Here is a 27557-nt window from a genome sequence, read left to right as displayed (position 1 = left end):
CAATACATGTATTAAAGAGTTAATACAAATATTTAGCACACTTTGACTTATTGTAGCTAGAACAGCTGCACTCTATTTGTTGTGATAATGTCTATGCATACAGTAAAATGTATTTTTGGTAGCAATCCATGTTGAATATAATCAGCCATACAAATAAACGTTAGATACTTGATGTACTGTATATACTGTATGTATTGTACAGGAGTAGGGGATGTCTCGCCAACAGAGGGCGCTGTTTCACACCGGTATGGGCAACAGTCTTCTCTGGAGTACGACGGTCAACTTTGAGTCGAGGACTCTTTTGTGTTTTTCATGTCAAATTGAAAACATTAAGCTCCTCTGTATAAGGCTGCTTGGCGTTTTCACTATGGGTTTATAACAAAACAACTGTTAGCCTTAAAAAGTGTTATGGGAAAAATATAGTTTAGCTTATTAGCTGACTAAAATAGTTCTCCCATAGACTTTTACGTCGCCGCCATATTGGATGTGGCAAAAGCGAACAGAGAAGATGCCTCATTCATGTTTTGCGTGAAATTGTAGCGACCGGCTTGCAGTCCAGACCAGATCTCATGGCATTACCTTCCACAGGTAAGACGTCAAAAATACCTTTGATAGTATCTGGCCTCCATGATATAACTATACGAGCATAATTTGCTGACTTTGTGGCTAATAGGACGTGCCACGCGTAACGCTGGGGATTCCGGCGGTGAAACCAGCTTCGCAACAATGAAGAAAGGCACTTTATGAAGTTCAATCCCCTTCCTTGCTTTAGTTCCCGGGGAAGATCTTCCACATCCAATATGGCGGACACTCGGACGTTCGCAGTAACGGGCCAACCACGTGAGGCGTAGAAGTACACGCAAGCGTCTATTGAAATCCTCAACGATGTTAGCCTTGGTCCTCGCAGGAAATTCACATACTCATATGCAGTGTACATATACTGTATATATACACATACACATACAGTTGGCTGGCTTAAAGTTGCCTTTTCTGTTCATGTTCCTTGTTCATTTTGGGTTGTCATGCATTAAGTTGCTATTGGGCAATTCTGTCAGCCTCTAAAACAATTATCAATTGACAATAAAAAAGGGAAACTGGGCACCAATAGTGTTTCTACCTGTACACATTATGTACAGTATAGCCTGTACTGTGTACTACGGTATATCTGCCACCCTAGAAGCTGGCTGGATGGATGGATGGATGGTTACCATAGAGTCTTACTGTCATGTCCAACACAATGTTTAAGCAATCTTTTTCAGGCAGATACTGTTCATGTATGCCAACTGCTTATTTAAAATGTCTTCATTCTTGTCTTTGGAGTACAGTATACAGCAGGCAAATAACAAATAAGTTACCGTAATAAAAAAGTAACTAAGTGTAACAGTGAGAAGGTGTATTATAAGTAGTTACATGCTTGTAGTTTTAGGCTGTTGTCCTTTACACTGAGTGGACCTTCTTTTGAGACAGTGCTGCATGCTCTCACAAACCCCTGACCAAGCTGAGTGCATGGATACTACATGTAGTGCACCTTTTTTTTTTTTTTTTAACTGGACACATTTTCTTGGTAACTGCCCGTTGTCACATTTCAAGGTAAAAGAACATCATTGAGCCTTAAAAGGAAAAACTAATAAATAAATATACCACTTTAAAAGGGCACGTAGAGAACACAGTTGGGGGAAAAACAAGTATATTGAGCACAGTTAAGACAAAGTGACAGCAACACTGTTGCCGCTCTTTTGTGTCTCACAGTCTTTATCTGTTGCCGCAGAGACCGGTGTGTCTCGCAAATTGTTTGGTCCGCTGTTTGCCTGTCCTACACTTTTGCTTGGCAAGTCCGCCGTTGACTCAGACTCGGATTCTTGCTGTGGCGCTGTGGCTAAAAACACAAGAAAGTGAAAAATGCGGTATGCAGGTATTCGTCCAGAACACAGTGGTCCTTTTTGAATGCTCACCTGACTGAGTGCAGGACTTCATGTGTTCCGGCCAGTGAGCCTGCTGACAGGGGTAATCACAGTAGCTGGTGTTCCAGCAGCAGTAGAAGATTGCCTCTTTTCGGCAGTTAGCGCACCACTGTTTCTTTTTGGTTTCATCCACTGCTTGTTGCTTCTCGAGCTCCAGCTGTTTCTTCACCTCCGTCACCAGTCGCTCTCTTTCCTGCTCCAGGCTTTGCCTCATCTCAGCCATTGTAAGCTCTGGAGTGATGCACACAAAACACACAAGGGCGTTTTCACACACAATATTTGGTACCCCTGCTCAATCATTGATAAGTGTTGAAAAGTATTCTCATTATTTGGGAAGAACAGAATATTCCAAACACGCACACGTAGACAGTACTGTGCAAAAGTCTTGGGGAACCATAGGCAGCAATGTCGTAATGAACATATGACACGTTCGTAGGACCTGCAGCGATCTTAAAAGGATCTTCTGTTCTACATATATTTTGAAATTGTTACCTTACTGAGGTGCAGTGGTGATAAAATGAATCTTGATTCAATCTTACCCTGACACGAGTATCATAGTTTTATTGAGTGGCTCTGAGATTAACTATAATTGCATGCTGGAAAAAGATTTGCAGTGGAAGTCTTTACTGATGTTCTTTCTGCTTCCTGCTGCACTGATAATATTGACCAAGCACAGGAACACTGGAAATCTGACAGCATCGGCTACCGTTCATGGCTTTGTCCATCACCCTGGTTAATTGGCTTGGGAAGTGCCTGAGCGCATTCTGTTTTGCTTCTAACACAAACCAGCAGCAAAGCACGAAGCTAGGCTATAGTTATGGGGCCAAGTTACTCCATGTGAATAAAACATCTAAAAATCATACGGTGTCCAAACCATCACCATTGTTGCTACAGAGTGCAAAGTTTTTATACTTTACATTTTTTTTATGACGTGAACACTTTCTGTCAGGTTTTTAGTCAGCAGGTTGGGAGAAGGTGTCACATATTTGTTGTTTATGGAGGAGCTGGATATGAACTGCAGATATTTCCACTTCTGTGGAGATCACGCAGGGGCACAAGCCTCATGGATTCACTACCACACACATACAGTGTAAACGTTTGTGCTGATATCATGAAATCCATACCAAGATTATGCTTCATCTCTGCCAACTCCTGCTGATGTAACCATTGCAATTTTTCAATTTCAATTCTAAGTCGTCTCATCTGAAAGCAACAATAGATTTGTTAAAGCAAGTGCATGGACGCAAAGAAACTCTTAGGGCGTGGTATCACAATTTGTAAAAGACTGTGCAAACACCTACTTCACTAATTGTATTTCCTGAAGAGCTCTTTGAAAGGTCGCTGTAGATTTCGGTCACCGTACCTTTGATTGCATCCATTATCTGGAAAAGACAAAACAAAGATTTTGCAACTTGCGTGGCGCGTAATCAACCCAACATTCCCAATGAATGACGCTTACTTTGTTGGTGTACTTGCCGATATCTGCCGCAACATCTGCTGAGGCCATTGAAATGTACTGCTCGCTTTCCACCGATGACGATGAAGAAGATGTGCCTAAACCTGCTGCTAGGGCGGGACTGCTGGACACCAGCGTGACTGCTGAAGTAGTCAATGGTGTGTCCTTCAGATGCACAGCTAGCATGATCAGGAAAAGATCAGGTGAAATATTTCCACGTCTCTCATCTGAAACGCTTCATTAGTTTGAGGTTGTGGTGGCTGCTAGAATGCCCTTACATGTACCTTTAATCGCCTGTCTGGTCTGATATCGTGTGCTTTGTGAAGATGCTGAAGATGAAGACACTAATGTGGGGCCGTTGTCAGATGCTTGCGTCTGGCCTTGTCTGGGCGATGATGCTTGACTTTGTGTGGCTGCTACAGGCTGCTGACGCTCGGGCCACTTCTGTGAGGAGGTCTGGAGCTTGGCAGCTGGATTCCACACCACGGCGCTCGGCACAGTCTCTCGAGGCAGCAGAGGGCGCTGTTTTTTCAATGCCGGTGTGGTAGAAGCTGACGATGAGGAAGAGGGTGGAGTTGCAGGGGCGCTGGAGACAGTGGCAAGGCTAACATTTGCTGGAGAAGGTGCAGTGAAGGAGATCATGGTGACAGGAATGGCCATAGGGGACTGTGAGGAAACACTGGAGGGTGTGGAAGGGGTTGTGCTGTTTTGGGATGGAAGTGTTGATGGGGTCGGGGATTTACCTTCGAGAAGAAATACAGTACATTTGTTATTTGCCAACCTGACACATTCATCTGCATGGTTCATAAATAAAGACCTCTCACCTTCAGGTTTACTAGCGGATGACTCTTTAACAGCAGCGCTATCTTTTTTGCGTCTCCTCTTGTCCTTATTCGCTTGCTCCTCCCCGAGATCAATAACCAGCTCCTTCTCTGAGTCGGAATCCTCCACAGGCACACGTTGCATCACCTCCTCTTGCACCTGACCCTTCTCCCTGGACACAGGTGATGCCGGGGGAGATTTGGTTTTCTCTGGACTCTCTTTCTCTTCAGTCAAAGCTTCTGAAGGTGTCGCACTGACATCCACTGCTGCAGACTTAGATAGGACAGGGGCATCGGGTTTGTCTGCTTGGCTTGGAGATGTTTGGTCTTTGTCCTTACTCTTCTTCTGTAGTTTCTCAGGAGGGGGTGGAGAGTCCTGAGGCTCTTTGACCTTTTGTCCGTCATCACTAGCATACTCACTGTCACTAAAGTCAGATTTATCAGAGTCCTCAGAGTCACTGTGTTCCACACCTTTGTACACATCAGCAGAGATCTCCTCGATACCTGCAAAGCATAGGAAGATGATCACCAGCATCTGAACGCCAGCCAATACAGTGTGAGGCGATTCTCATGGCAGTGAATCGTCTGCAACTGTTTAGCTGGTATGAGAAGATGCTCTGCCACTAGAGCTGTCCTATCTAGTCTTTGAGAATGAACTGATGAAGCCTGCTCGGATGAGAGGCGAAACGTTTTCCAAAACAACCTGAACAGTGCGACTGCGATCAATTCAGTAAAATTCTCTGAGAATACAACGCCCCTGGATGGATTAGCACAAGTACAAGATGCTGCATAACATAACATAAAGATGTTTTTATGATGAAAAGTGTTCTGACCGAGTTGTGCTTTACAACTTTCAATGGTTTTGTCCAAGTTCAACTGGAAACGGCTCCTGATTGGTCTTTTTGGAGAGGTGAGAACAGGTATGGGTCCCAGCTTCTGTAGAACCGTTTCACTGAGCTCCTTAAGGTCCATTTCGGCTTTACTCCGATCTGTAAGTACACTACATGAATAAATCCCCAGCAGCAACATTCCACGCATATACCGTATCAGGAAAAAGTATTTGTTTATAACTACAGAAGGCCAAGAAAATCACCTAGATTAAGGTTGAGAATGCTGCCTGTCAGTTGTGTCTTTTCCTGCTTGGGGTTGCTAAGAGATGGTGAGTGAAAAGGTTTGGGGCTGTCCGATGAATTGGCGGCTTGACCAGTTGGAGCGTGAGCCGGTGATGCTGAGAGGTTTCCCAGTGAAGAAAAACAGCGGAGTTGAAAAATGCCAAGTTGAATTGGATGCAATTAAAGGAAATGTCATGCCTTACCTGTAGGTTCTATTAGTTCTTCTCCCATGCTTCCCTGGCTATTTGGGGCTTTAATCTGGGGCTTGTCTGTTGCCTCCTCCCCATCTGAACCGGTATGGGCTGAAGAGTTGGTGCTCATGGGGGAGCGAGACATGTCACTGGGCAGTCTGCGACCTGTAGCAAGCGCTCCGATGCCACCTCCACACAGCATGGTTCTGGTTAGGGAGATCTTTGGAGACGCTGTCATATCAAAGCTCAGCTTGATTTTTTCCTGTTTCTCTGACTTGAACGGAGTGGATAAGGGGTCGGAGGGATCTTGCAGCATTTGAAAGCTGTTGTCTGGAGTGTAGGGTGTCCTGAAGGGGGCGTAGTTAAATACTCCAAACTTCTTCCTCATGTTCTCCACGTAGACTTCCATCTCTTGCATGGCATTGTTGAAGATGCTTTTAGTCTTCTTCACAGAGAAAGGAATCTCTTTGGACATGAGGTAACAGTTGTTTAAAGGGACCCAAGCCCTAGAGGAAGGATCACATGAAATGTTAGTGACAAAAAGCTTGAAAATAGACCACTCATTCAAATATGTGAAGTACAAAGAACTGAGACCTGTCATGCTGACCGAAGAAGCGAGCATCCACTTGGCCATCCTTATCCCGCAAAGCTTTAGCTGGCCAAAAGGGAAACCCTTTGAGTTTAGCCCACACGAGTGGGTGCGGGTTCCCCTGCAGACACAGTGCTGTTAGTCGTGATGAATGCTGGAAGTGGCACACAAACTGGGAGAAACATAAACATTGCTTACACACGGTTCACAGAACCAGTTGTCCCTCTTTTGGCAAGCAGACAGGTAGCACTCGGGACAGACTTCAATCTCATTCATCTGCAGGAAAAAGAGTGAAAATGAAGTTTGCTAAAACAATCGATGACAATGAACCTTCAATACAAGAAATGACACAGACCGCATATTCACCTCATGTTCACAGATCTTAACGATAACTTTAGCAGTGGCTGTCAGTTTGTGATTGCCTAAAAAGAGAAATAACGGTTATACAATTCATTTGATCTTTCTGAATATTATTGTGTTGTTTTTAGAAATTATATTGTACAGTGGAACCTCGTGATTAATCCATTCCACAGGGTCCATCTAAAACTGAAACGTACGGGAACTGAAACAGGTTTTCCCATAGGATAACAATGTATGTGAAACCAATGTATATGATACCAATGTATATGATACCAATGTATGTAACAATGTATATGATAACAAACTTCATCCGCGCATGTAAACACTGTGGAACACACAGCGTGCAGTGATACGACGGGACAGAAAGTAACATTGAGAATCGCTCGCCATTACCTTACCTGAGGTCCGATTTTTTTCGAGGAGGCATTTTTGTGATGCAAATGTTTTTCTTTTTTCAACGCACATTGTTTTGAGAAGACAAACTCTTTACTTAAGTGGCCCCACCAACTAACCGGTACTACGTTCCTCATCACCGAACTCCGACCGGAACTGGTCTAACGGGACATAGTAGGGGGTAAGTCACTGTTGATGTACTACGCTGCTGATGGGGATGCCATACAACTGTAGCTGGTCCTTTTGTGGCAGGACTGAAATGCAGTGGAAATGGTGTTTTTGGAAGTTGATTTTCATGACTAAAAGGGACTTTGCGATTCATCTTATCGCACTTCATATCATTCTGGAGTATATGCAAATTGACATTATAAAAATGGAGGCAGCAGACTTTGTGGAAATGAATATACAGTATGTGTCACGCTCAAAACTTTTAACCGTGACTGTACACCGATACCACAAGAGTCATTGGGCCAAAGCATAAAATACAAAAACAGTAGTACCTCGCATAACGTAAACCTCCTTTTACGTAAATTCCAGTGAGCGTAAAGAATTAATGTAAAGTTTTTGCATCGTATTACATAAGGAATTCCATATAACATAAAGCATCAAGTCGGTGCAAGCGACAGACTAACAGAGTACACTTGGTGACGCCTTCTGACGCTTTACGCTCTCATTGGCTTATTATCGTGGCACCGCCTACGCTCTCATCTCATTAGCTGATTATCGGGGCACCGCCTACGCTCTTATCTCATTGGCTGACTTATCCAGTGCGTCCATGTTTGTGTGTGAGCTCCCTTCCTCATCGTAGTCACCCTTAAACTAGTTTGCACGCATTGAAATCTCTTCTTAATTTCTTTACTTTTCTTTGTGTTAAAATGAGCGTAGTCATGGGCCCTAAACCAAGTGTAAGTGGTAAGAAAAAAGGGAAAAGTTGTCGAACGAAACGAAGCAGGAAGTTATCCACAAATCCTGACGCTTCATGCTCTCATTGGCTGGTTATCGGAGCAGCGCCTACGCTCTCATCTCATTGGCTGATGATTGGGGCACCGCCTACGCTCTCATCTCATTGCCGCTTCCGTGTTTGTGTGTGATAGACAGGCTCCCCTCCCCCTCCCCCTCCTCCTCCTGCCTCCACTTGCGTGCTCCTGATCAAGACATCTCGTGAACGGTAAGATTGTTTTTGTTTTTCAGTTTTGTTCATTTACAGTTATTTTATTTATTACCTTATTTTATATTGGAATGTTGCTCTACTGTGTTTATGCTGCTTTCTTATATTTTCCCACCATATTTGGTGGACTTTGAATATTTTGAAGGACCAAAATGGGTGCGTTTGAGAAGATCTTGGAACGGATTAGGCTATTTACATGTATTTTACGCTTCGTACAACATAAAATCCCTATAACATAAAGGTTCTCGGAACGGATTATTTACGTTGTAGGGGCGTCTACTATATGTTACGCGGTACAATAACTGAGGTCAAATTTAGGCAAAAATCTTGGAGGCAAGATGAATCATACGTTGGAAAGGTTCCACTCTAATACGACATACAGAGAAAGCGCTCTTGAAGTCACACTATTGTGGCAATGATGGATTCATACAAGAGGCTGGGATATGCACCACACCTCCGTTGTATATGATGCAGTTGTGCAAAATCCATTTTGCATCTGCCAGGAAGGCTTCGGTGCAGCCGTACATTTTCTTTTTGACATTCTGCGTTGCGGAGAAAAAACATTTAGTAGGAGCTGACAAGTTAATGCATTTCAAACATATTTATCCTTGACATCCAATATGCATAAGCGTGTACCTTCTCAAGAGTGCAAAGGTCCATTGGGTGAAAAATGTATTCGGAATAATCTGGATGCTGTTCAAGTGAAACGGGTTTCTGGAAGAGCTCGGTCTTTAAAATGGAACAAAAGAGAAGATGAGGTTACACCCAACTTGCGGCAAATTCACTGCAAAGCCTTTGCCCTCTATCGCAGACGAACACTCTACAGCCATGCCACTGCTAAATAAAGGAGCACAACCACTGAAGGGAGAAATCAAGACAGGGACTTGTTAGTGGTATAATTGATTACCCAATTAAAAGTCTTTCTCTGCGTGGAAGCTGCATGGGGAGAGCGAGATGACAAGCGAGGATGATCCTGAAAGAGAGTGAGAGGGGCAGCTGTTTCCTTACCATCAGCCAGCATGTTTACTTTCAAGGTTCCCGGCCATGACAGGCTCGTGAGTGCAATGCTTGGGAAGGTTGTGTGCGTTGCATGAGATTATTTGACCATGCAAATTAATAGCGTGTCATGCCAGAGCACTCAAGGACACTGATGAGATACGATGGCCGTGAAGCAGTGCATTTATGCTCAATGCTGACTTGCCAGGAGAAACATGCCCACAACACAGAAATGGTTGAGAATGATACAAAACATAATAAAATGTACTTTGGAACGTATTGAAGCTTCATGCCCCAACTCCCCAGAGATACTTACACCTGGTTGTTTCATCTTCTGAAGAGCAAACTTAAGTAGATAAGACAGCTGATCTACAGTCAGCATCATCATGGCTTTGCTCTGAGTCTCTATACATTCCGCAACTGTTATTTTCTACAAAAAAACAAAAACAACAGTGAGAGGAAATTTGCTTTGTCGTACAACATCCAAACTAAAGTCCTCCGTGTTTAACAATCACAACAAGAAAGTCTGACGCTAGTCTTTGGCTTCCAACACCCTTACACTATGAATATTCCTGGGTGAGTACCTCACACTCCGGACAGAACCAGTCGCCTTCAGGCTCGGCTGGTAGTTTTAAGCACTTGGCGTGGTACACCCTGGGGCAGAGCTCACAGCAGAGCACCTGACCCTCGCGGTGGCACAACCAGCAGTAGAAGTCATTCCTGCCATCCTGCGGTACAACATCAACAGGGTCTGTGGTGAGTGCTGGCTGCTTCACATAGTAAAAGGGACCATGTCTTAGTTCTGACTGGAATGCAGGCAAAAGAAACACAAAGTTGGGGAAGGTCAAAAGCAGGCCAAAGTCTAAAGAAGCCAAGCAGAGATGCACAACATAAGGCAGACACTTGCAAGTGCTCAAAACACAGACTGTTGGTCATCCAAGGATTTTGCCATTTATTTTGTCCCAGACCATCAGTCCTGCACAACTGGGATGTTTACTTGATACATCTAATCTACCAGCATAAAACCATCATGGCTGACTGCACGTAGAGATGTAGAAGCAGTTGGCTGATCGGTGTCATTTCATCTCAGATAAATGATTCACATTACAAGCCGTTAGTTTGCCAGGCAAATACCTGTCATGAGAAAGTGTGTCCATAAGAGAGTCTTTTAAAAGGCCCCACTCTCGTCTCTTCTCATATTGTGGAAAAACCCACTAATGTTACACACTAAAGCCAAGTCGTGTTTTTGGCTTTTGACTGTCTTCCAAAGATGGAGTTCACAGATGGTTTGCAGCTATAGGGCTGAGCATTCTGCTGGTGCATAATGCATTGGAGACTGGTGACGTGACGTTGCAGGGTTGTATTGCTTGCCTTTGGCAACACAATCAGCTGTTCTGTTGGATGTATTCTCAAAAAGACATCATTCAAAGTGAAGCAAAGGAAGGAAGATTCTGTGTTTTAAAATGGAGACACTGGCAATACGGCCTGTCCTCACGGGAACGTTTCCAGGTCAAAACGATAAAGAATTTTATTGTTTCAGCCTTTCATCCACATGGCAACGGTGTTGTGGGTGCCCCGAAAGGCTATTTTTTGAAAACGGCTTCCAGAGTGGAAGAATCTGTCACAACACACAGAAGGAAAAAATGCGTAAAAATTGACATTTTGTCACGCCATTTTTCTGGCAAGCGGTGCTTCCGGTGTGGTGGAAGGGACTGCCGCTCCACACCTGGTGGCCGCACACCTGCTGTCAATATTCATTAGTGACAGTTAAAAGACCAGCGCCGTCGTATGTGCGGCGCTGGTTGTTCATTGTCATGTTCATTGTTGATGAACCTCATTGCCTTACCAGTGCTGTCACCTAGTCTTTCCTGTTTATAATACTTTTGTATCGTTTTTCCCACAGAGCTTTTCCTCTGTCACTTTTGGTTTTGTTCTTTTAGTACTGTGCAATAAAATTACTTTTAATTTTGCACTTCGGCGCCTCCTCTCTGCATACCGGGGCTCAAGTCTTCGACAGCAGCAACTCCGTCGTGACAGAAGGAACCAGCCAGCAACGACCCCCGCAGAGACAGCTCCCCACACTGGACACTCGGTGGGATCATGGAGCACCTGCGGGAGGTGAGAACCTGCAGTACGCAACCAGGTAGTCGGATGCAAGGCCCACCTCCAGCCCCCTCTCCACCCTTCTGGCCCTCACGGTGACGTCTCGAATCCGTCCCTTGACGGGGGGGGCTATGGTCGGCTGTGTGCGCTCAGCCGCACAGCTGCTCGCGGAGCAGACCGCAGGAACGACGTTTTGCCAGGCTGAGGTCAGATCACCTCTGGTGCCCGCAATCCTGTCCCGCGGGGCCGAGGTTGGATCAGCTCCGACAGCCGAGAGCAAGCTGTCGCTCGCCAAGGCTCCTCCCTCACCTCAGACAGCCCGGCGACTCTCCACCGGTCCTCCCTCCACCCACCCTAGAAATTATGGACTGATGGAACGTCTGGCATCTGTTCCGTGGGGGGGATGTACTGTCACGCTACGCAGGACAGGAGCATGCACTTCCTATTCTGTGCCATTATTCTGGCAAGCGGTGCTTCCGGTGTGGTGGAAGGGACTGCCGCTCCACGCCTGGTGGGCGCACACCTGCTGTCAATATTCATTACTGACAGTTAAAAGACCAGCACCGTTGAATGCGCGGTGCTGATTCATTGTTCATTGTCATGTCTTTGTCGTAGCTAGCGTGCACGGACCTCATTGCCTGACTGGTGCTGTCATCTAACTGAATAGACTTACTTGTTTGTATTATTTTTGTACGAGTGTCTTCACAGAGCCTTTTCTCTGTTATTTTTTGGTTTTTGTGTGCAATAAAGACACGTTTGAATGCACTTTGCCGCCTTCTCTGCATTCTGGCGGTCAAGCTGTCGACAGCTCCAGCCGTCTCGTGACAGAATGAACCAGCCAGCAACGACCCCCGCAGAGACAGCTCCCCGCAGCTTCGCAGAGATGGACGCCTTTTTCGAGCGTTTGTTGCGGGAGCACTGGACACTCGGTGGGATCATGGAGCGCCTGCAGGAGGTGAGAACTCGTAGTGATCAACGCAACCAGGTAGTCAGATGCAAAGCCCACCTCCAGCCCCCTCTCCACCCTTCTGGCCCTCTCGGTGACGTCTGGAATCCGTCCCTTGACGGGGGGGGGGGGGGCTATGGTCGACTGTGCGTGCTCAGCCGCACAGCTGCTCGCGGAGCGGACCGCAGGGACGACGTTTCGCCAGGCTGAGGTCAGGTCACCTCTGGTGCCCGCAATCCTGTCCCGCGGGCCGAGGTTGGATCACCTCCGACAGCCGAGAGCAAGCCGTTGCCCGCCGAGGCTCCTCCCTCGCCTCCGACAACTGAGTGCAAGCCGTCGCCTAGGGTCGGCTGTGAGCACTCAGCCGCACAGCTGCTTTCGGAGCGGATCGCAGGGACGACGTTTCGCCAGGTTGAGGTCAGGTCACCTCTGGTGCCTGCAATCCTGTCCCCCAGGGCCGAGGTTGGATCACCTCCGAGAGCAAGCCGTCGCCCGCCGAGGTTCCTTCCTCACCTCCGACAAACGAGAGCAAGCCCTCACCCGCCGAGGCTCCTCCTCCCCCTCAGCAGCCCGGCGACCCTCCGCCGGTCCTCCCTCCACCCACCCTAGAAATCATGGACTCTTGGAACATCTGGCATCCATTCCGTGGGGGGGACGTACTGTCACTCTACGTAGGACAGGAGCGTGTACTTCCTATTCTGAGCCATTGTTCTCGCAAGCGGTGCTTCCAGTGTGGTGGAAGGGACTGCCGCTCCACACCTGGTGGCCGCACACCTGCTGTCAATATTCATTAGTGACAGTTAAAAGACCAGCGCCGTTGTATGTGCAGCGCTGGTTCATTGTTCATTGTCATGTTCATTGTTGATGAACCTCGTTGCCTTACCAGTGCTGTCACCTAGACTTTCCTGTTTATAATACTTTTGTATCATTTTTCCCACAGAGCTTTTCCTCTGTCACTTTTGGTTTTGTTCTTTTAGTAGTGTGCAAAAAATTACTGTTATTTTTGCACTTCGCCGCCTCCTCTCTGCATACCGTGGGTCAAGTCTTCAACAGCGGCAACCCCGTCGTGACACATTTTGCCCAAACCTGACACCGGTAAAAACATATGAAAGGCACACTTTGGCACGAAGACGTGCGTAAGTTTGTCTTGCAATCTGAAAAAAATGTAAGCGGCCATAGAGTTTGTTTGACATGATGAAGAACCTCCAACTAACTGCGTCCAACTAAATCAGCACGTCACACGCGCGCCCTCTCTGCGTTACTTGCGCTTTTTTGCACGTAGGCCGGCCGGTTGTGATGTATTACATGGTTTTCACTCAGTGATCGTGCTTGTGTGGACATGGCTATTTACTGATCTGACACTGCATGGATGCAATTTTTTTCCACTCGCCAAAAAAGGCAGCGTTCATGTGCACAGATGAATGGTAAATGGATTTTCACTTTTATTTCCTTTCCTACCTTTTCTGGCTTTTCTACTTTCAAGCTCCTCAAAGTGCTTTGACGCTGGTGTGTTATGGTTGAAACCATGGAATCATGGTTCCTTCTTCACTTTGACTTCTTTCCTCGTTTCCTCGAGTACTCTGGTTAGTTGATGTGGGAACCCATTGTAGCGCTCAGGTGTCATCAACCCACAATGCGTTGTGAACCAGCAACAAAGCAAAGCAGGTTACAAATCCGTCTTGGGAAGACAATACTACAATTTCACTGCATTTTTTTTTACATTTTATTTCAGTAACCTAAATATTAAAAGCCAACTCACTATGATGCAATGTACTTCTACCCCAACACAAAATACACATAATCTACCTCTCTGACAGATTAATAAGAAGTGTTAGTCATTTTCTCCAAAGAGTAAATTCTCCAAAACATAATCACACACGATGCACAAAGGCAACAAAAGTCATCCAGGGGTTGGAGGCTGCCTTGACAAAGACTCAAGAGCTGCCCCTGTTTAGCTGTTATAACTGGTCAAAAGGGACCCGCCCCATACCTTGAAGGTATAAAATATGAACGATGTGTAAGGGTTGAAATGTATTTATTCCTTGCGTCTGCCAAGCCTTGAATCTAAACTCAGAAAGGAGTAGTACAGTCGTGTATTTTATACAGCATACGCTACTCTTAGCAGTGTATGTGCTCTACAGGCTCCGAGGGTCAGGTCAGAAACCTCAAAGGGACTCAGCTGCATTGCTTTGTTGAAGGAGACGGAGCAAACATTTTGTGTGTATTACCTGGTCTTTGCTGCCGGTAACAGCCCCTGGTTTCTTTTTCTTTTTCATGGGGCTGGTGGAGGTGTCAGCAGAGGAGTGATCATTGGATGGGTGAGAGGGACTTGGCATCTTTCGTTTCTGGGTCACCCGCTCTGTTGACCCTGTGTCTGAAATTGATATGAATCAGCTCAGACTCAGTGATGCCGCTATTTGAGGTTATATGAACACCAAGTTGAAGTACTGGAGAAAGCTTCTATGATTTGTCGTCACCTTTAGATCGTGTTGAGCTTTCCATTTCCTCTGTTAGCGTGCCAATCGTCTTCACTTCCTCCGCCACGCTGATGTAGACAAGGAAGTTTGGTTAATGCATCTTGTGTTCTGTGCTGTAACGTTCAGCATAAAGCGTGCTTATGGTCCATGCTGTGACTGGAAGGGTGTGTTAAATGATACATGCAATTCATATTGCAGCAGGTGTGGCGTGTGTCATTTCTCTTTTCACACAAGTGTATATGCAGCATTCACCAGTCTGACCTGTTTTTTTTTTTATCACAGTCTTATACCTGCTGTATTTGTAGGGCTGGGCCATATATCCGTATTTTTAAATGATCAATATTTACTTTAAGCATGATATCAAAAACAACCATATTGTTCATATCGATATAGACTGGATTTGGTCTGTATCTCTCTGCACTGTGTGTGAGCTTCTGCCCCGCTCCCTCCTTGCATGCAGGAGGAGGGATGAGGGGCAGAAGCCAGGCGGTTCAGTCTTCGACGAAAACGGAGGACACAACACGTCTGCGATGAAGTCAGCAGTGAAAAAGCAGTGGCTCGGTAATGTGGGGGTACTTTGAATTCAGAGCATTCAAAAAATCTTTTTCACCACCTGAAAACTCCATAGGAGGAATGTGTGAAGCTGTGCACTGGCTGCACAACTCCAACACATAAAAAGACATATATAAAGAGGTGTCCTATCACATTGCTAAGATATGGTCCCCGTTGAAACAGTGGAAAAAAAGGCTGATAAAAACCTGCTGAAAACGATGGACTTGCCATATCGCCATTACTTAGCACGACAAGCTCTACCACAAACATACAAGGAAGTCAGACAGTACCTTGCTAAGCCTGATGCACTTGACAGGTTGGTGTTCCTGCCACAAAATAAAGACATGCTTGTGTCTTCTAACAATGTTTACTTAATAATACTACTGTTCAGTGTCAAGTATTTTTCAGTTGCTGACATTTGAAAATGTCCTCTTAAACCGGGCACTCCTTCATTTTTTTCCCTTTTGGTATTAGCTGAGGATTTGAGCATAGCGGAAGGTTGGTTATAAAAAAGATTCTATTTGACTTTTTCTATATTTATTTCCAAAAGAGAATGACCTACTTTATTTTAGAGGCTTTTTTTTAGGTACGATTTTCTTAATGTGTGTCTTGCATGAAGCTTTAAAACTTCAAAAAACATCCTCATGTGAGATATTGATTTTAATACAACAACTTGACACACATATTTGGCTTTGATTTAGTCTAAACTCCATCCATCCATTTTATATGCCGCTTATCCTCACTAGGGTCACAGGTATGCTGAAGCCTATCCCAGCTGACTTCAGGCGAGAGCCAATTGCAGGGCACATATAGACAAACACTCACATTCATACCTATGGACAATTCAGAGTCTCCAATGAAGCAAACATGCATGTTTTTGGAATGTGGGAGGAAACTGGAGTACCCGGAAAACCCACACACACACACGGGGAGAACATGCAAACTCCACACAGAGATGCCCAACGGAGATTCCAAGCCAGATCTTCCCATCTCCTGACTGTGGGGCCAACGTGCTAACCACCAGGCCACCGTGCAGCTCTTTGTCTAAACTCACACAACTCTGCGAAAAAAATATAGGGATATACAGTATGTGGTATATCCATATTCAACCTAAATATATTGGGATATGAGCTTGGGTCCATATGGCCCAGACCTTCCTATTTGTCAGGAAAGAGCGTGTGACACAACATGGAAGGATGCAAAACCGAGCAGAGGAAAAAAGGACAGGTGGTAACAATTGATCTGTGAAGTAGTTTATGACATGTTCCACAACACTCCTAACCCCCGTACTCTGACGCTCTTGTCCTTGGAAACACATTTTGCTGTTTTGTTGTACGTATTAATTGAAAGTGAAGCAGAAATCATAACCGGCCACCAACACTTGCTCAGCAACCTTTGGTGAGCCCATGTGACACTCACCATTGGTTCATAGCAGGTGCTGATGTGTCGGGTCAAGAACATGCAGTTGCAGCTTCCAGTTGTGCAAAGAAGCCTCCCTAAATGACGGTACAAAGACTATGAGTGTGAGCACACAGCACCACGGGGCTCCATAGGGATCCACAGTGATCCACAGGGGCGTGATGCAACTGCATGTGAGTGAGACCAGGGACGACACACCTAGAACACACTTGGCTGGCACGGAGGAAACGGTAATAGCACCCATCAAAATCAGTCTCTGCCACTCCTGACCGTAGCAGCCCACACCCACTGCAACCCACCCTGCGTGCACTCTGTCGTATTTTTAATATGTGGGCTCAAACATGCGGCAAGATATTCTCCACATGCAAGTTCTCCTTTATTCTTCCACACGTCACACACTCTATTCAACTGCTTCCCCCTTCCGGTAACATCCGGTCTTCAAAATAAAGGCACACCAGCAAACATAAGGTTACACCACATCTCCCCTTTTTTAAAAAAAACACACAAGAAACTGGTGCTAACCCAAGTATTCTTATACCTGTTAACCTTCAGATAACCAATGATAAACTTTTCACACATTTCTCTCCCCTTCTTACAAAGAAAAAAAAGAACTCTTGTTTTTTTTTTTTTTCTTTTACAAGTCCAGTCTCTTAGGTTTTACCACCACTCTACCGAACCTAGTTTTCATGGGAACTGGTGTAGGGGTGTTTTCTGACTGCTCTGGACAATCCAGACGTTCCGGCGGTTGAAGAGAGAACCCCTCTGGTGGAGATGAAGGGCAGGAAATCTTTCTCTCGTTCCTGTCTGGCATTGGAACAAGATGACGCCTGTTTCTCCTTATAGTACCTTTAGGACTGTTCACCAGATAAGATCGTGGTGTGGCATGAGCTGATGCTACAGATCCTTCAGTCTTAGTGTCGACAACCCACACTGGTTGTCTTGGACTGAGTTCTCGTAGATCTCTCACGCGATGTCTCCTGTTGAATATTAATGTGTCCTTCAACTTCCTCTCCCTATCTTTTTGTACCACAATAGCACCGTCAGGCAACTCAGGGTGAAATAAAGAAGGGTGTTGAGGGACCTGAGTTCAAAGCCTTCGGCCCATAAGCAACTGGGCAGGGCTATAGCCATTAGACAATGGAGTAGCTCTGTAGGATAACAAAGCAAGATATGGGTCACTAGCTTTCTTTAGCAAGCGTTTCACAGTTTGAACGTGATGTTCTGCTTCACCATTGCTCTGGGAAAATCTTGGGCTGCTAGTAATGTGTTGGAACCCATATGTTTTGGAAAAATCAGCAAACTGCTGACTTACAAATTGTGGCCCATTATCCGTATAGGATAATTCTGGGATGCCGTGCCTAGAAAAAATAGATTTTAGGTGCACAATCACATCCTCTGAGCGTGTGGGCGTTAATTTGGCAATCTCCACAAATTTGGAGTAGTAGTCTACTACAAGTACTAGCAAGTAGTCAGAATTATCTAGCGTAAATAAATCTGCTGCTAGTTTTTGCCACGGTCTCTCTGGAAGCTCAAAGGGTAACAGTGGCTCAACCGGGTTGGCTCGTTCTTTGATGCATGTTGTGCAATTTGTTACCATCTCATTTATTTGGCTGCTCAGGCCTGGCCACCACACCGCTTCTCTTGCTCGCTCTTTACATCTCGTCATCCCTTGATGTCCCTCATGAATGGCTGCCAAGACAGATGTGCGCATTGCTGTGGGAATAACAAGTCTGGAACCTTTTAGTAGCAAACCATCATGCACAGTCAACATTGCTCTCTCTGACCAGTACGCTTTTACTGTACCCGAAAGTCTACCATAATCTGGCCACTCACTTTAGCAATATGACATGACTTCAGAACAAACAACATCCTCTTTTAGTTGCTCTCTCAACTGTGTCATGCACCTGTCACTAGCTGGCATATTGCTTACTAGCTCTTCAATATATATGTTTGTCTCTTTCATTAAGTCTTTGTCTAGATCGGAGTGTGAGGGTACTGGTGCACGTGACAGTGTGTCTGCTGTGTGTAGTGCTTTGCCTGGTGTATGTGAGATGTCATAGCTGTACCGCATAAGCCTGAGTCTAAATCTCTGTATTCTTGGGGGTAACTCTGTTAAAGCTTGCTGTCCTAACAGGCTAACTAATGGCTTGTGATCAGTCTCAAGTAAAAAATGTCTACCAATCAGGAAGTCTCTGAATCGTTCGCATCCCCATGTCATTGCCAGTGCTTCTTTTTCCACTTGTGCATATCGTTGTTCTGTGTCTGTCAACGAACGAGATGCATACGCCACCGGCCTCCACTCTTCTCTCTCTTTTTGTAGGAGAACAGCGCTGAGTCCATACGATGACGCGTCCGCCGACAGTTTCAGCTCTATGTTGGGGTCATAAAGCGTCAGCACCGAGGTCGTGGTGAGGTCATCCTTGTGTTGGTCGAATGCTGCCTGTTGTGCGCAACTCCAGATCCACTGATTCTTTTTTGAAAGCAGGTCTCTCAGTGGCTTGTCCTTTTCTGCTAGCCCTGGGATGAACTTTCCAAGCTGGTTTACCATGCCGAGGAAACTACGAACTTCACTTATGTTCGACGGCTCTTTCATTTCTTTCACAGCTTTAATTTTATCCGGGTCTGGCTGCACACCTTCTGCTGACAGGATGTGTCCCAAAAACTTGACCTCGCTCCTATTCAGTTCACACTTGTCCATATTAAGTGTGACACCTGTTTCTTGTAGCTTGTGTAGCACTGCATGAAGTCTGGTGTCATGTTCCTCTTGGTTCTTGCCCCATACAAGAACATCATCCATGTGACAGACCACTCCCTGTAGCCCGTCGAGTGTCATGGACATCCGCTGTTGGAAGTGTTCAGGCGCTGAGGCTATACCAAATGGTAGCCTGTTGAAATGGAAACGTCCAAACGGGGTTATAATCGTTGTGTATCTTGCTGACTCTGGTGACAAAGGGATTTGCCAGAATCCACGGTTGGCATCCAACTTGCTGAAGACCTGCGCTCCTGCAAGAGATCCAAGTGTGTGTTCCACCGAAGGCAAGATGTATTTCTCTCTGCACACTGCTTTATTGAGGTGTGTGAGGTCAACACAGATTCTCACAGAGCCGTTTTTTGATGGCACTGGGACCATTCCAGAACACTACTCCGTCGGCTCTTCCACCTTTGAGATGACTCCCAACTTTTCCATTTTCTCCAGCTCCTCCTTCACTTTGCGTAGAAGAGGAATAGGAACACGCCTTGGTGTTGCCAGTGAGAAAGGGTCTGCTTCTGGCTTGAGCTTGATCGAGTATGGCTGCTCCAGCATACCTAGACCTTTGCACAGTTTGGGGTATGACTCAGCTAACACTCCCTTGTCGATGCTGTCCGCCTTACAAACAAGGTTGAGTTTCACACTTGCTGGTCTACTTAACAGATTCACCTGTAGGCCTTTTATGACATACACTGGTTCTTGAACCACCTGCTTGCCTATGCGCAGTGAAGCCGTGTATTTGGCTATCACCGGGAGCGCTGTGCCACCTGGGCCAATCAACGGTCTGTTGGCGTCTGTAAGCTTGGAGTCACGATTAAAAATCTTGTGATACGTCCGCTCTGAAATAGCTGAGACATCTGCTCCTGTGTCGATCTTGAATCTGACTTTGTGGTTTCTGATGGTTACGTCGCATACCAGGGATCTATGCCGATATCTAGTGCTCCAAGAAATAATAGTTCCTCACCGCACCTTGCACTTGCTTCCACTACATGCACTGCTTCTGCCGTTTTGCACACTTTATTATAATGTCCCTTTTTTCCCCACAAGTGTGACAGATCACATCTTTGGCTGGACACTGGAATTTCCCATGTAGTGGGGATTTTCCACATTTGTAGCATTTTTGGTCTGTTGTCATTTTTGTTTTCATGGACGTGCTTTTTTGTTGAAACGATGTCTTTGGTGTGTACTTTTTTTGTTTCTTATCTTTAGCTGTCACAGCATCAACTTCTGCTTTCGCCTCGCCCCTGAGGTCAGTTTGCTGTTTCTTAATGACTTCTGACTGTCTTGCTATATTCACAGCTTTCTCCAGTGTCAGATCCTTGTCCAGCTGCATGCGCTCTGCAAGACTAGTGTCTCTGAGTCCTACCACGAGACGATCTCTTATCAATTTGTCGTGGAGTGCTCCATAATTGCAATTCTCCGCCAGGGAGTACAAAGCAGTGACGAATGAATCCACTCTCATTGGACTGTTGAACACGTTAGTTGAATCGAGCTCTTTCATAGATCACATTCTTTCTGGGCACAAAGTATACTTCAAACATTATTCTAACGTCTTCATATTGTTACCTCTGTACTTCAGTTAAAGCTTGACCACGCAGTATATCATCCGCTTCATCGCCCATGCAGTAAATTAGCGTGTTTACCTGGTTAGCTTGCGAGCTGAGATGCAGATTGCTGGCCAATCTAAATCTTTCAAAACGTCTGCTCCATCTCTCCCACTCCTGGGGCTTTGTAAAGTCGAACGCTTCCGGAGGCTGAATCGTGAACGTTGCATTAGGTGGTGGATTAGCAGGGTTAGATGCTAGCTGGGGGGCCTGCACGCCATCCATTCCCGCACCGTGCACTTTTTCTTTCTTTTTTTTCTCTTCGTCTGCTGACTGCACCGAGAAAAACACAAAACACTCTCCCAACAGTCTTCCACTGCTCCTTACCGCTGCCGCGACTCTGACACCATGTCGTATTTTTAATATGTGGGCTCAAACAGATGGCAAGATATTCTCCACATGCAAGTTCTCCTTTATTGCTTCACATGTCACACACTCTATCCCTCTGCTTCCCCCTTCCGGTAACATCCGGTCTTCAAAATAAAGGCACACCAGCAAACATAAGGTTACACCACACACTCCTACCTCTACCTTCCAAGCTCTGTGTGATACCTGTGTGCTTTGCTGCCCGTCAATATCTTTTGACATTTTTTGCATGTACAGGCAAGGCAGGCAAATGTTTGGAGCCCTGGGCCAGAAGGGGGCCCCCGAGGGCTGACCTACTTTGGAGCACTACAGACGAGAGCTATGCGGAGACAGCGGAGCATCTTTCCCTTTAACGTCGCCGCCTAAGTCCGTCATTGGGAAGCACTTGTTTTTTCTTCTTCTGTGACTTCCGCCCAATTTTCTGCCAATCTTGCAAGGATGACATGTAGAATGGCGACTCACTGAGGTAGAATGGTGGAAGATGTTTGTAGTATTTTCTAGTGTAGGACATTTTTGTGTTTTAATGATGATTCAAAAAGATACACGGTGAGAGTGTATCGATAGTCTATTGTAGGGTTAAATATTGCGATAGTTCCATATATCGATATTCCGTTAAACCCTCGCTGATAGCATAAAATAATTAGTTTGACAGCACTCATTGATCGACCAATACGCAGAACAGCGGGAAAGCTCAGGGAGGTCAATGAAGATCTAAGGAGAATCACAGACTTACACAAGTTTCATTTTAAACAAATGCAAAAGAACTAGTTGAAAAAGTTGTACATGAGTACAAGCTAGTTGGATATGGTGACACAGAGGCCTGATAGATGACCAACACTGACAACCTCAGATCAGCTGTTTAGGATGTACAGTAACAAGACAGGAAACACCAAAGCTCAAGCCTGAACTGGAAACTGCTGGAAGACCAGTGTCGCTGTCCACAGTGAAGCCAGTTTTCCATGACCATGAACTCAGTGGGTGCCCCAACATAGCACCTTGAAGCTCCACTGAAATTAGAATTACGCTACCTGTGGCAAGAAACCAGCCAATGAAACCTCTGCATGTTCTGCCTAGAAGAGCACTCAGTTCTCCAGCCAGAAGCCTGTTAATGGCTACAAAACCTGTTATTAGTGAAGTTGCATGCGTCTACCTGAACCGGAACCTGTGTGTAAACCCTGTTTACATTTGAAAAATTGTGCGCTCGATCTTATTTTTAAAAGTCTTTGAAAATGCCTGTTGTACAATAGCCCACAATTAAAGTGACATTTATGCCCAAAAGAAATACCGTATTATTCTGTCCACAAATGTACATGTGACTTGGGCACCTTAGAGCAGGCCCTTGCGTCCTGGTAACCGCATTGCATGCACGACTGCAGCGCCAGCTGACTGTCATAATGCACTACGTTCATCAAGTGTGCCATGTTGAACAGGAGCAACAATCAAATGTCAAAATCAGAACTGCTCTCATGAAGCAACACTCCTAACTAAAGCGAGAGAATGAAAATCATTGTGAAGCCAATGTCGTTCCCCTGAATACAGATCTATAAATAACACGGAACACTAGAACCCAAAGCCACTGAGTCTCATGTGACAAACAAGACTCCAACAAATAAGCAGCATAATGCTTTGTTGAATCGCCTATCTTTGAGGAAACATGTCCTTCCTTTTCCATGTGCATGATGTGGTGTCAGAATGTCCAGCGAATATTTGTCAGTATCAGTCCATGAGTCACTCCTCTCTGATGACAGAGCAGAGCATTTCAATAATGTTGTTCACAGCCCCCCAACCCCTCACCCGTCCTCCTCCTTTGTCACACGCGATAGACGGCGGTGAGATGAAACGTGAGTCGTCTGCCGTGAACGCAAAACGTGGTCAGAGAGAGGCAGGAGTGCAGTGATACGACATTAGCGGCCTCCTCATTCTTTCTGTTTGGACAGTCTCACACAAATGATCCCAGCAATGTCCTTTGGAGGTGAGGAACACAAAAACAACAACAACAGAAGACAAAGACATCATCTTCTGTCCCAGCCTAGTTATACAACATACTGATACAAGCACATCCATGCTGACATGAAGGAAATCAACAGCATGCTTTTGTCCTTACTCACATAAAGACTCTTTCCCCTATGCTTTCATGCTTTCAATTATGCTGTGGAATGAGGGAAAAGATGGGTCCAGGTATCCCAGAAGGCCTCCTCTCCCTGCTGCTTCCTCCTGCATTTGTCAATCTTTAACCTCAGCTGCAGGTTTCTGATTGGTTTGAGCAGTACTCGGAGAAGTCTGATTGGATGGAAAGCTCCATGTACCACACAGGCTTTACTGCTCCTCGATCTTCTTAGCCTCTTTATTGCTGCAATGCAGAGGACCGCTTTGGCTATTCCTTAAAACTCAGTCCCTATTTTCCCCAGCGAGGCTGCGCCTTTCATCGGGATGTGAAATGGGGCTGGACAGCGAGCGGATCAGCTTCCCTCCTGTCCGTGCTCTCCGTGGTGTACACGTATGTATGGCATCCATTTTGATGAGGCTTTCTCTCTCTCTCTCTCTCTCCCCTTCCAACTGCTCGTACCACAGACAAAACAAGTACACTCTGCACCAGTTGAATGTCGTGAACAAGGACCACATGCAGCTTATTACGTACCCTGGGGTGTTAGCATGCAGTGGACACAAAGACAGGAGCTAAATGTCACAGGCCCCCCAAGACAAAAACAAATCCTTGCCATACAACATGTTGCTGCCAGTGAAAAACCCACAAAGAAAACCAGAACACACCCAGCTGTCAATGCCAGATTCATTTACCAAATTGGATCAACTGGTAGGAATGAACAAGAAACAACGAAACATGGATGCTTTTGAAGAGCAAAAAAGGAAACTCAGCAATAGAAAGTAGAGCTGCAACAATTCGTCGACGAATGGATGGTTAATCGATTACCCGTTTCATCCACAACTCTTTTGGTGATGGATTGAAATGTGTAAATATCCTTTGAATATTTTTATTTGATTTCCTTAGTCATCCATGAAAGCTGACCTACTGGACTGTCTTTGTGTTTTAGCCAAAACAAGATATTCACACATATCAGCTTTGACTTTGGAAAACGCTGATGGGCATTCCTGCCTCTTTCCTGATACGTTGCGGACCCAAGGGCTAACTGCAGGGGTTTGGACCTTTTCATTCATTCATTGAAACAACAAGCTTCACATTCATCCGCTAAGAAAATGATGGCGATTGTATTTCTGTGTACATGTATTCTTTTACTGAAGCTATTTCACAAACATTTATGATTTAACATTATCTTAACACAATATTTGTGTTGGTGCACTTATTTGCAAATCTTCTACTTCTCAATAAAGAGGTGGAAATTAGAAATGTGTTGTTTTTTTTATGTGATTCATCCAAAAAATAATCGACTGACTGATGGGTTGGTTATTAAAATAATCCTTAGTTGCACCCATAAAGAAAGTGAGCCTCAACTCAGGTCAAGCATTATGCAACATTTTGAAAGAGTCGATGGCAAGGTCAGAATCATATACTGTCAAAGCAGGAACTAAATCAACAACTACTGTGCGATTTACCCGACTCATGAACGCAAGCAGCCTAGAGTAAATAGAAACAGCAAGAGAATTCTGTCTAACCTGTTGGTCTTAGACAGGTTTTCAAGCCAAGGATGAAATGAGATTTCAGCGCAGAGGTCCTTCCCTCTGCTTACACCCAAGTAAGCGGTGTGCTTGGAGCACAGGGACCGACATCTCTAAGATGGCTGCCACTCGGAAGCAGAGAATGCTGGGAGGCAGTGCACATCGTTGGGCTTCAGCAATTCCTCCAAAATGATGCTAAATAAGCTGCTGTAGCTGAGTAGTACTTCTACAACTAGTTTACATTATTAGACCCGTTTAAGACATGTTTTCAGCGTGAAAAGGCACTGTGTCTTACAGTCAAGCACCTTTTATGTGAATGAAGGAAAATGTGGACTTTTGTCAAATAAATCTGTCCATCATGGACAGTTTTGTGCCACGTACAAGCGCCGATAGTGGCCAGCAGTCTCCTGCTCATTCCAGTTTGAGGCCTAAATTAAACTTGCTGTGCTGTCAGTCTACCATCCGTTAATAACTAACCCCTTTGCAACGGTGCCTGTCTCTCCCCGTCGGCTCTACGCTTCCCTCGACAGGCCTGCCGCCTTGACAGCGCAGGCTGGCGGCAGCCACTGACATTTCCCTTTTCCTTGACAAAAAGGAAGCATTTTTCAGTCAATGTACTAAGAACATGGAGAGCTTAGAGCTGACTGGTGGCCTCACACTGGTCATGTCATGTTCAGAGACCAGAGCTTAGCATTGGTAGTCTGTGCCAAAAGGCACGGCTCATATGTGGCTGATGCCTTCCCAACAGAGTAATACTATAATAACAAGTGAAAGAATGAAAATAAGGCTTACCTGTGTGGATGCATGGCTAACAATTCTGTGTGATATGTCAGTGCTTATTACAACATGGAGGACAACCCTGTCAGCCCTCACTCTGCTCACAGCACGGCCACGCTCGCCAAGCTGTCCCACATGCTGCTCTCATATAAGGCTCATCCTGACTGGACAGACGGGCGGCAAAATATAAAACGGCTGCTGATTGGCTGCTGCATTTCCTGGCTGCTTGTCTTTTGTGTGGCTCAGACAGGCGGAACCACCAAAGACGGCGTTTGAAATGCAGATCTCAGCATTCAGCTGTTCTGCTTTTATACTTTTCATAGAGAGAGTCAGTCCTTCCGTTAAGAGGAATTCTATCAATTTACCCACCTTTCACTGAAACAAGCCAGGAACCTTTAGACGTGTTTTAATACAACGGTTAGATTTGAGGGATTATCATCAATATACTGCAGCAGTTAGAGTACTTCACAGAAGCAAAAGTAAAAAATGACTTGTACAAAATACAACCCGACACTGGAATGACCTTTGACCACAGGTCAAGCATCTTGGCTCAGATATTCCACATCCTTACTTTAGCAAGGTTGAAGGAAGGACGGTGCACTCAGTAATAAAATGTTTACCATCGTTCTCACATGCACACCTGGCAGCGAATTTAGCCACGCCTACTTTGGCCCGCTCTCTTTAGCTATTACTGAAGGTGGGGAGGGCTCAGAGGTTGATACCTGAGGGCCCTATAGCTCAGTGGTTCGAGCACTGGTCTTGTAAACTACCCATTTTAGGGTAGCCCTTGAGGCCTACAGGAGCAGGTCTAAAGTAGTAGTTGAAAAGTGCAGAAGCTGCTCATCTGTAATTGCTTTTTTGCACTGGTAACTATTTCAATATCAGTTGAACACTAAAAAGGAAAATATACATAAACAATAACATGTAAGCCTTCATTTTCTCCCATGGTTGCTGCTAATAATATGAGTGCAGGCCGTTTGGGGAAACAGAAGCACATCAATGACCTCTTGTGGTAAACATCTACTGCATCATCCCAGACAAGTCCAGTGATTTACCCTCAATGTTGCGTCCACATGCCATTTGTCACCAGGTATCATATTGGGACAATCATAGTTTGAGTTCAATAAAGACAACGGAAAATGTATGCAGTAGTATTAATAAAGGATGACGCCATTCTGGTGCTGTTTATGTGCTTTTGGAATGATGGTTTTGATGATCCCACCAAATCATGTTCACTGAAACAGTTTTGATTGATTGAAACATTTATTCCATTCCAGAAAGAAGAAAAGAAACAAACAATATTAAAACACTATAACATAAAACCAAACACTCTTCAAACCAGAATGAAAGGGAGCAGAAAGAAGACAAGTCTTATTATCTCTGCCCCTTTTTCAGCCACAAACAAAGTCATATTTAAAAACAATAAAAACAAAAAAATATACCTATAGTAACCAGCCACACAGGTGGTTACACATTTCAATTACAACTCAACCAATGCCATTTCCCACAACAAAAATAACCATAGTATGACAGCCAATCATAACTGAGATAGTTCATATTTCCTCAACATACTCCTTTTAACCATTTTTTAAAATATGGTATCAGACTTGGATTCTATAGTTTCTTTATTCAGATTGTTCCATAAACTTACTCCTTTTACAGAAACACAACGTTCCTTCATTTTAGTCCTGAATTTTGTTTTTTTGAAAATCATTGTACCTTTTAACAAATACTTACTTTTTCTTCTTTCAAATCTTTTCTGAATATTAACTGGCAAACTTTTTTTATAAGCTTTCAGCATAATTTGCAATATATTATATTCTACTAATTCATAAAATTTCAATAGTTTTAACTTAAGAAATAGTGTATTTGTTGGGTCTCTAT

General features: G+C 44.9%; 1 protein-coding gene across 13 annotated transcripts; it reads right to left on the bottom strand.

Annotated features, from left to right (window-relative positions):
* Positions 1 to 1662: 1662 nt before the first annotated feature.
* zmynd8 (zinc finger, MYND-type containing 8) lies at positions 1663 to 25793 on the bottom strand. Of its 13 annotated transcripts, XM_054783279.1 has the most exons (22): positions 18139 to 18230; positions 16545 to 16621; positions 14574 to 14641; positions 14325 to 14470; positions 9632 to 9853; positions 9364 to 9477; positions 8959 to 9024; positions 8688 to 8780; positions 8506 to 8593; positions 6497 to 6552; positions 6329 to 6406; positions 6136 to 6251; positions 5554 to 6047; positions 5332 to 5466; positions 5072 to 5227; positions 4242 to 4742; positions 3702 to 4160; positions 3421 to 3596; positions 3263 to 3343; positions 3086 to 3164; positions 1953 to 2192; positions 1663 to 1876 (listed from the first exon to the last, which is right to left on the bottom strand). In XM_054783279.1, the coding sequence occupies exons 2-22, from the start codon at positions 16553 to 16555 to the stop codon at positions 1701 to 1703; spliced, it is 3555 nt and encodes a 1184-aa protein (XP_054639254.1). In that variant the 5' UTR covers positions 16556 to 16621; positions 18139 to 18230; the 3' UTR covers positions 1663 to 1700. The 13 variants fall into 13 exon arrangements, with proteins under 13 accessions (XP_054639254.1, XP_054639253.1, XP_054639258.1 ...); XM_054783278.1 differs by lacking the exons at positions 16545 to 16621; positions 18139 to 18230 and adding an exon at positions 25689 to 25793; XM_054783283.1 differs by lacking the exons at positions 16545 to 16621; positions 18139 to 18230 and adding an exon at positions 23372 to 23796.
* Positions 25794 to 27557: the final 1764 nt, after the last annotated feature.

This window comes from Dunckerocampus dactyliophorus, chromosome 8 (genome assembly GCF_027744805.1).
Source record: "Dunckerocampus dactyliophorus isolate RoL2022-P2 chromosome 8, RoL_Ddac_1.1, whole genome shotgun sequence".
Classification (NCBI taxonomy): Eukaryota; Metazoa; Chordata; class Actinopteri; order Syngnathiformes; family Syngnathidae; genus Dunckerocampus; species Dunckerocampus dactyliophorus.
The sequence above is the reverse complement of the archived record's forward strand: the minus strand, read 5'-3'. Positions and strand labels throughout refer to the sequence as shown.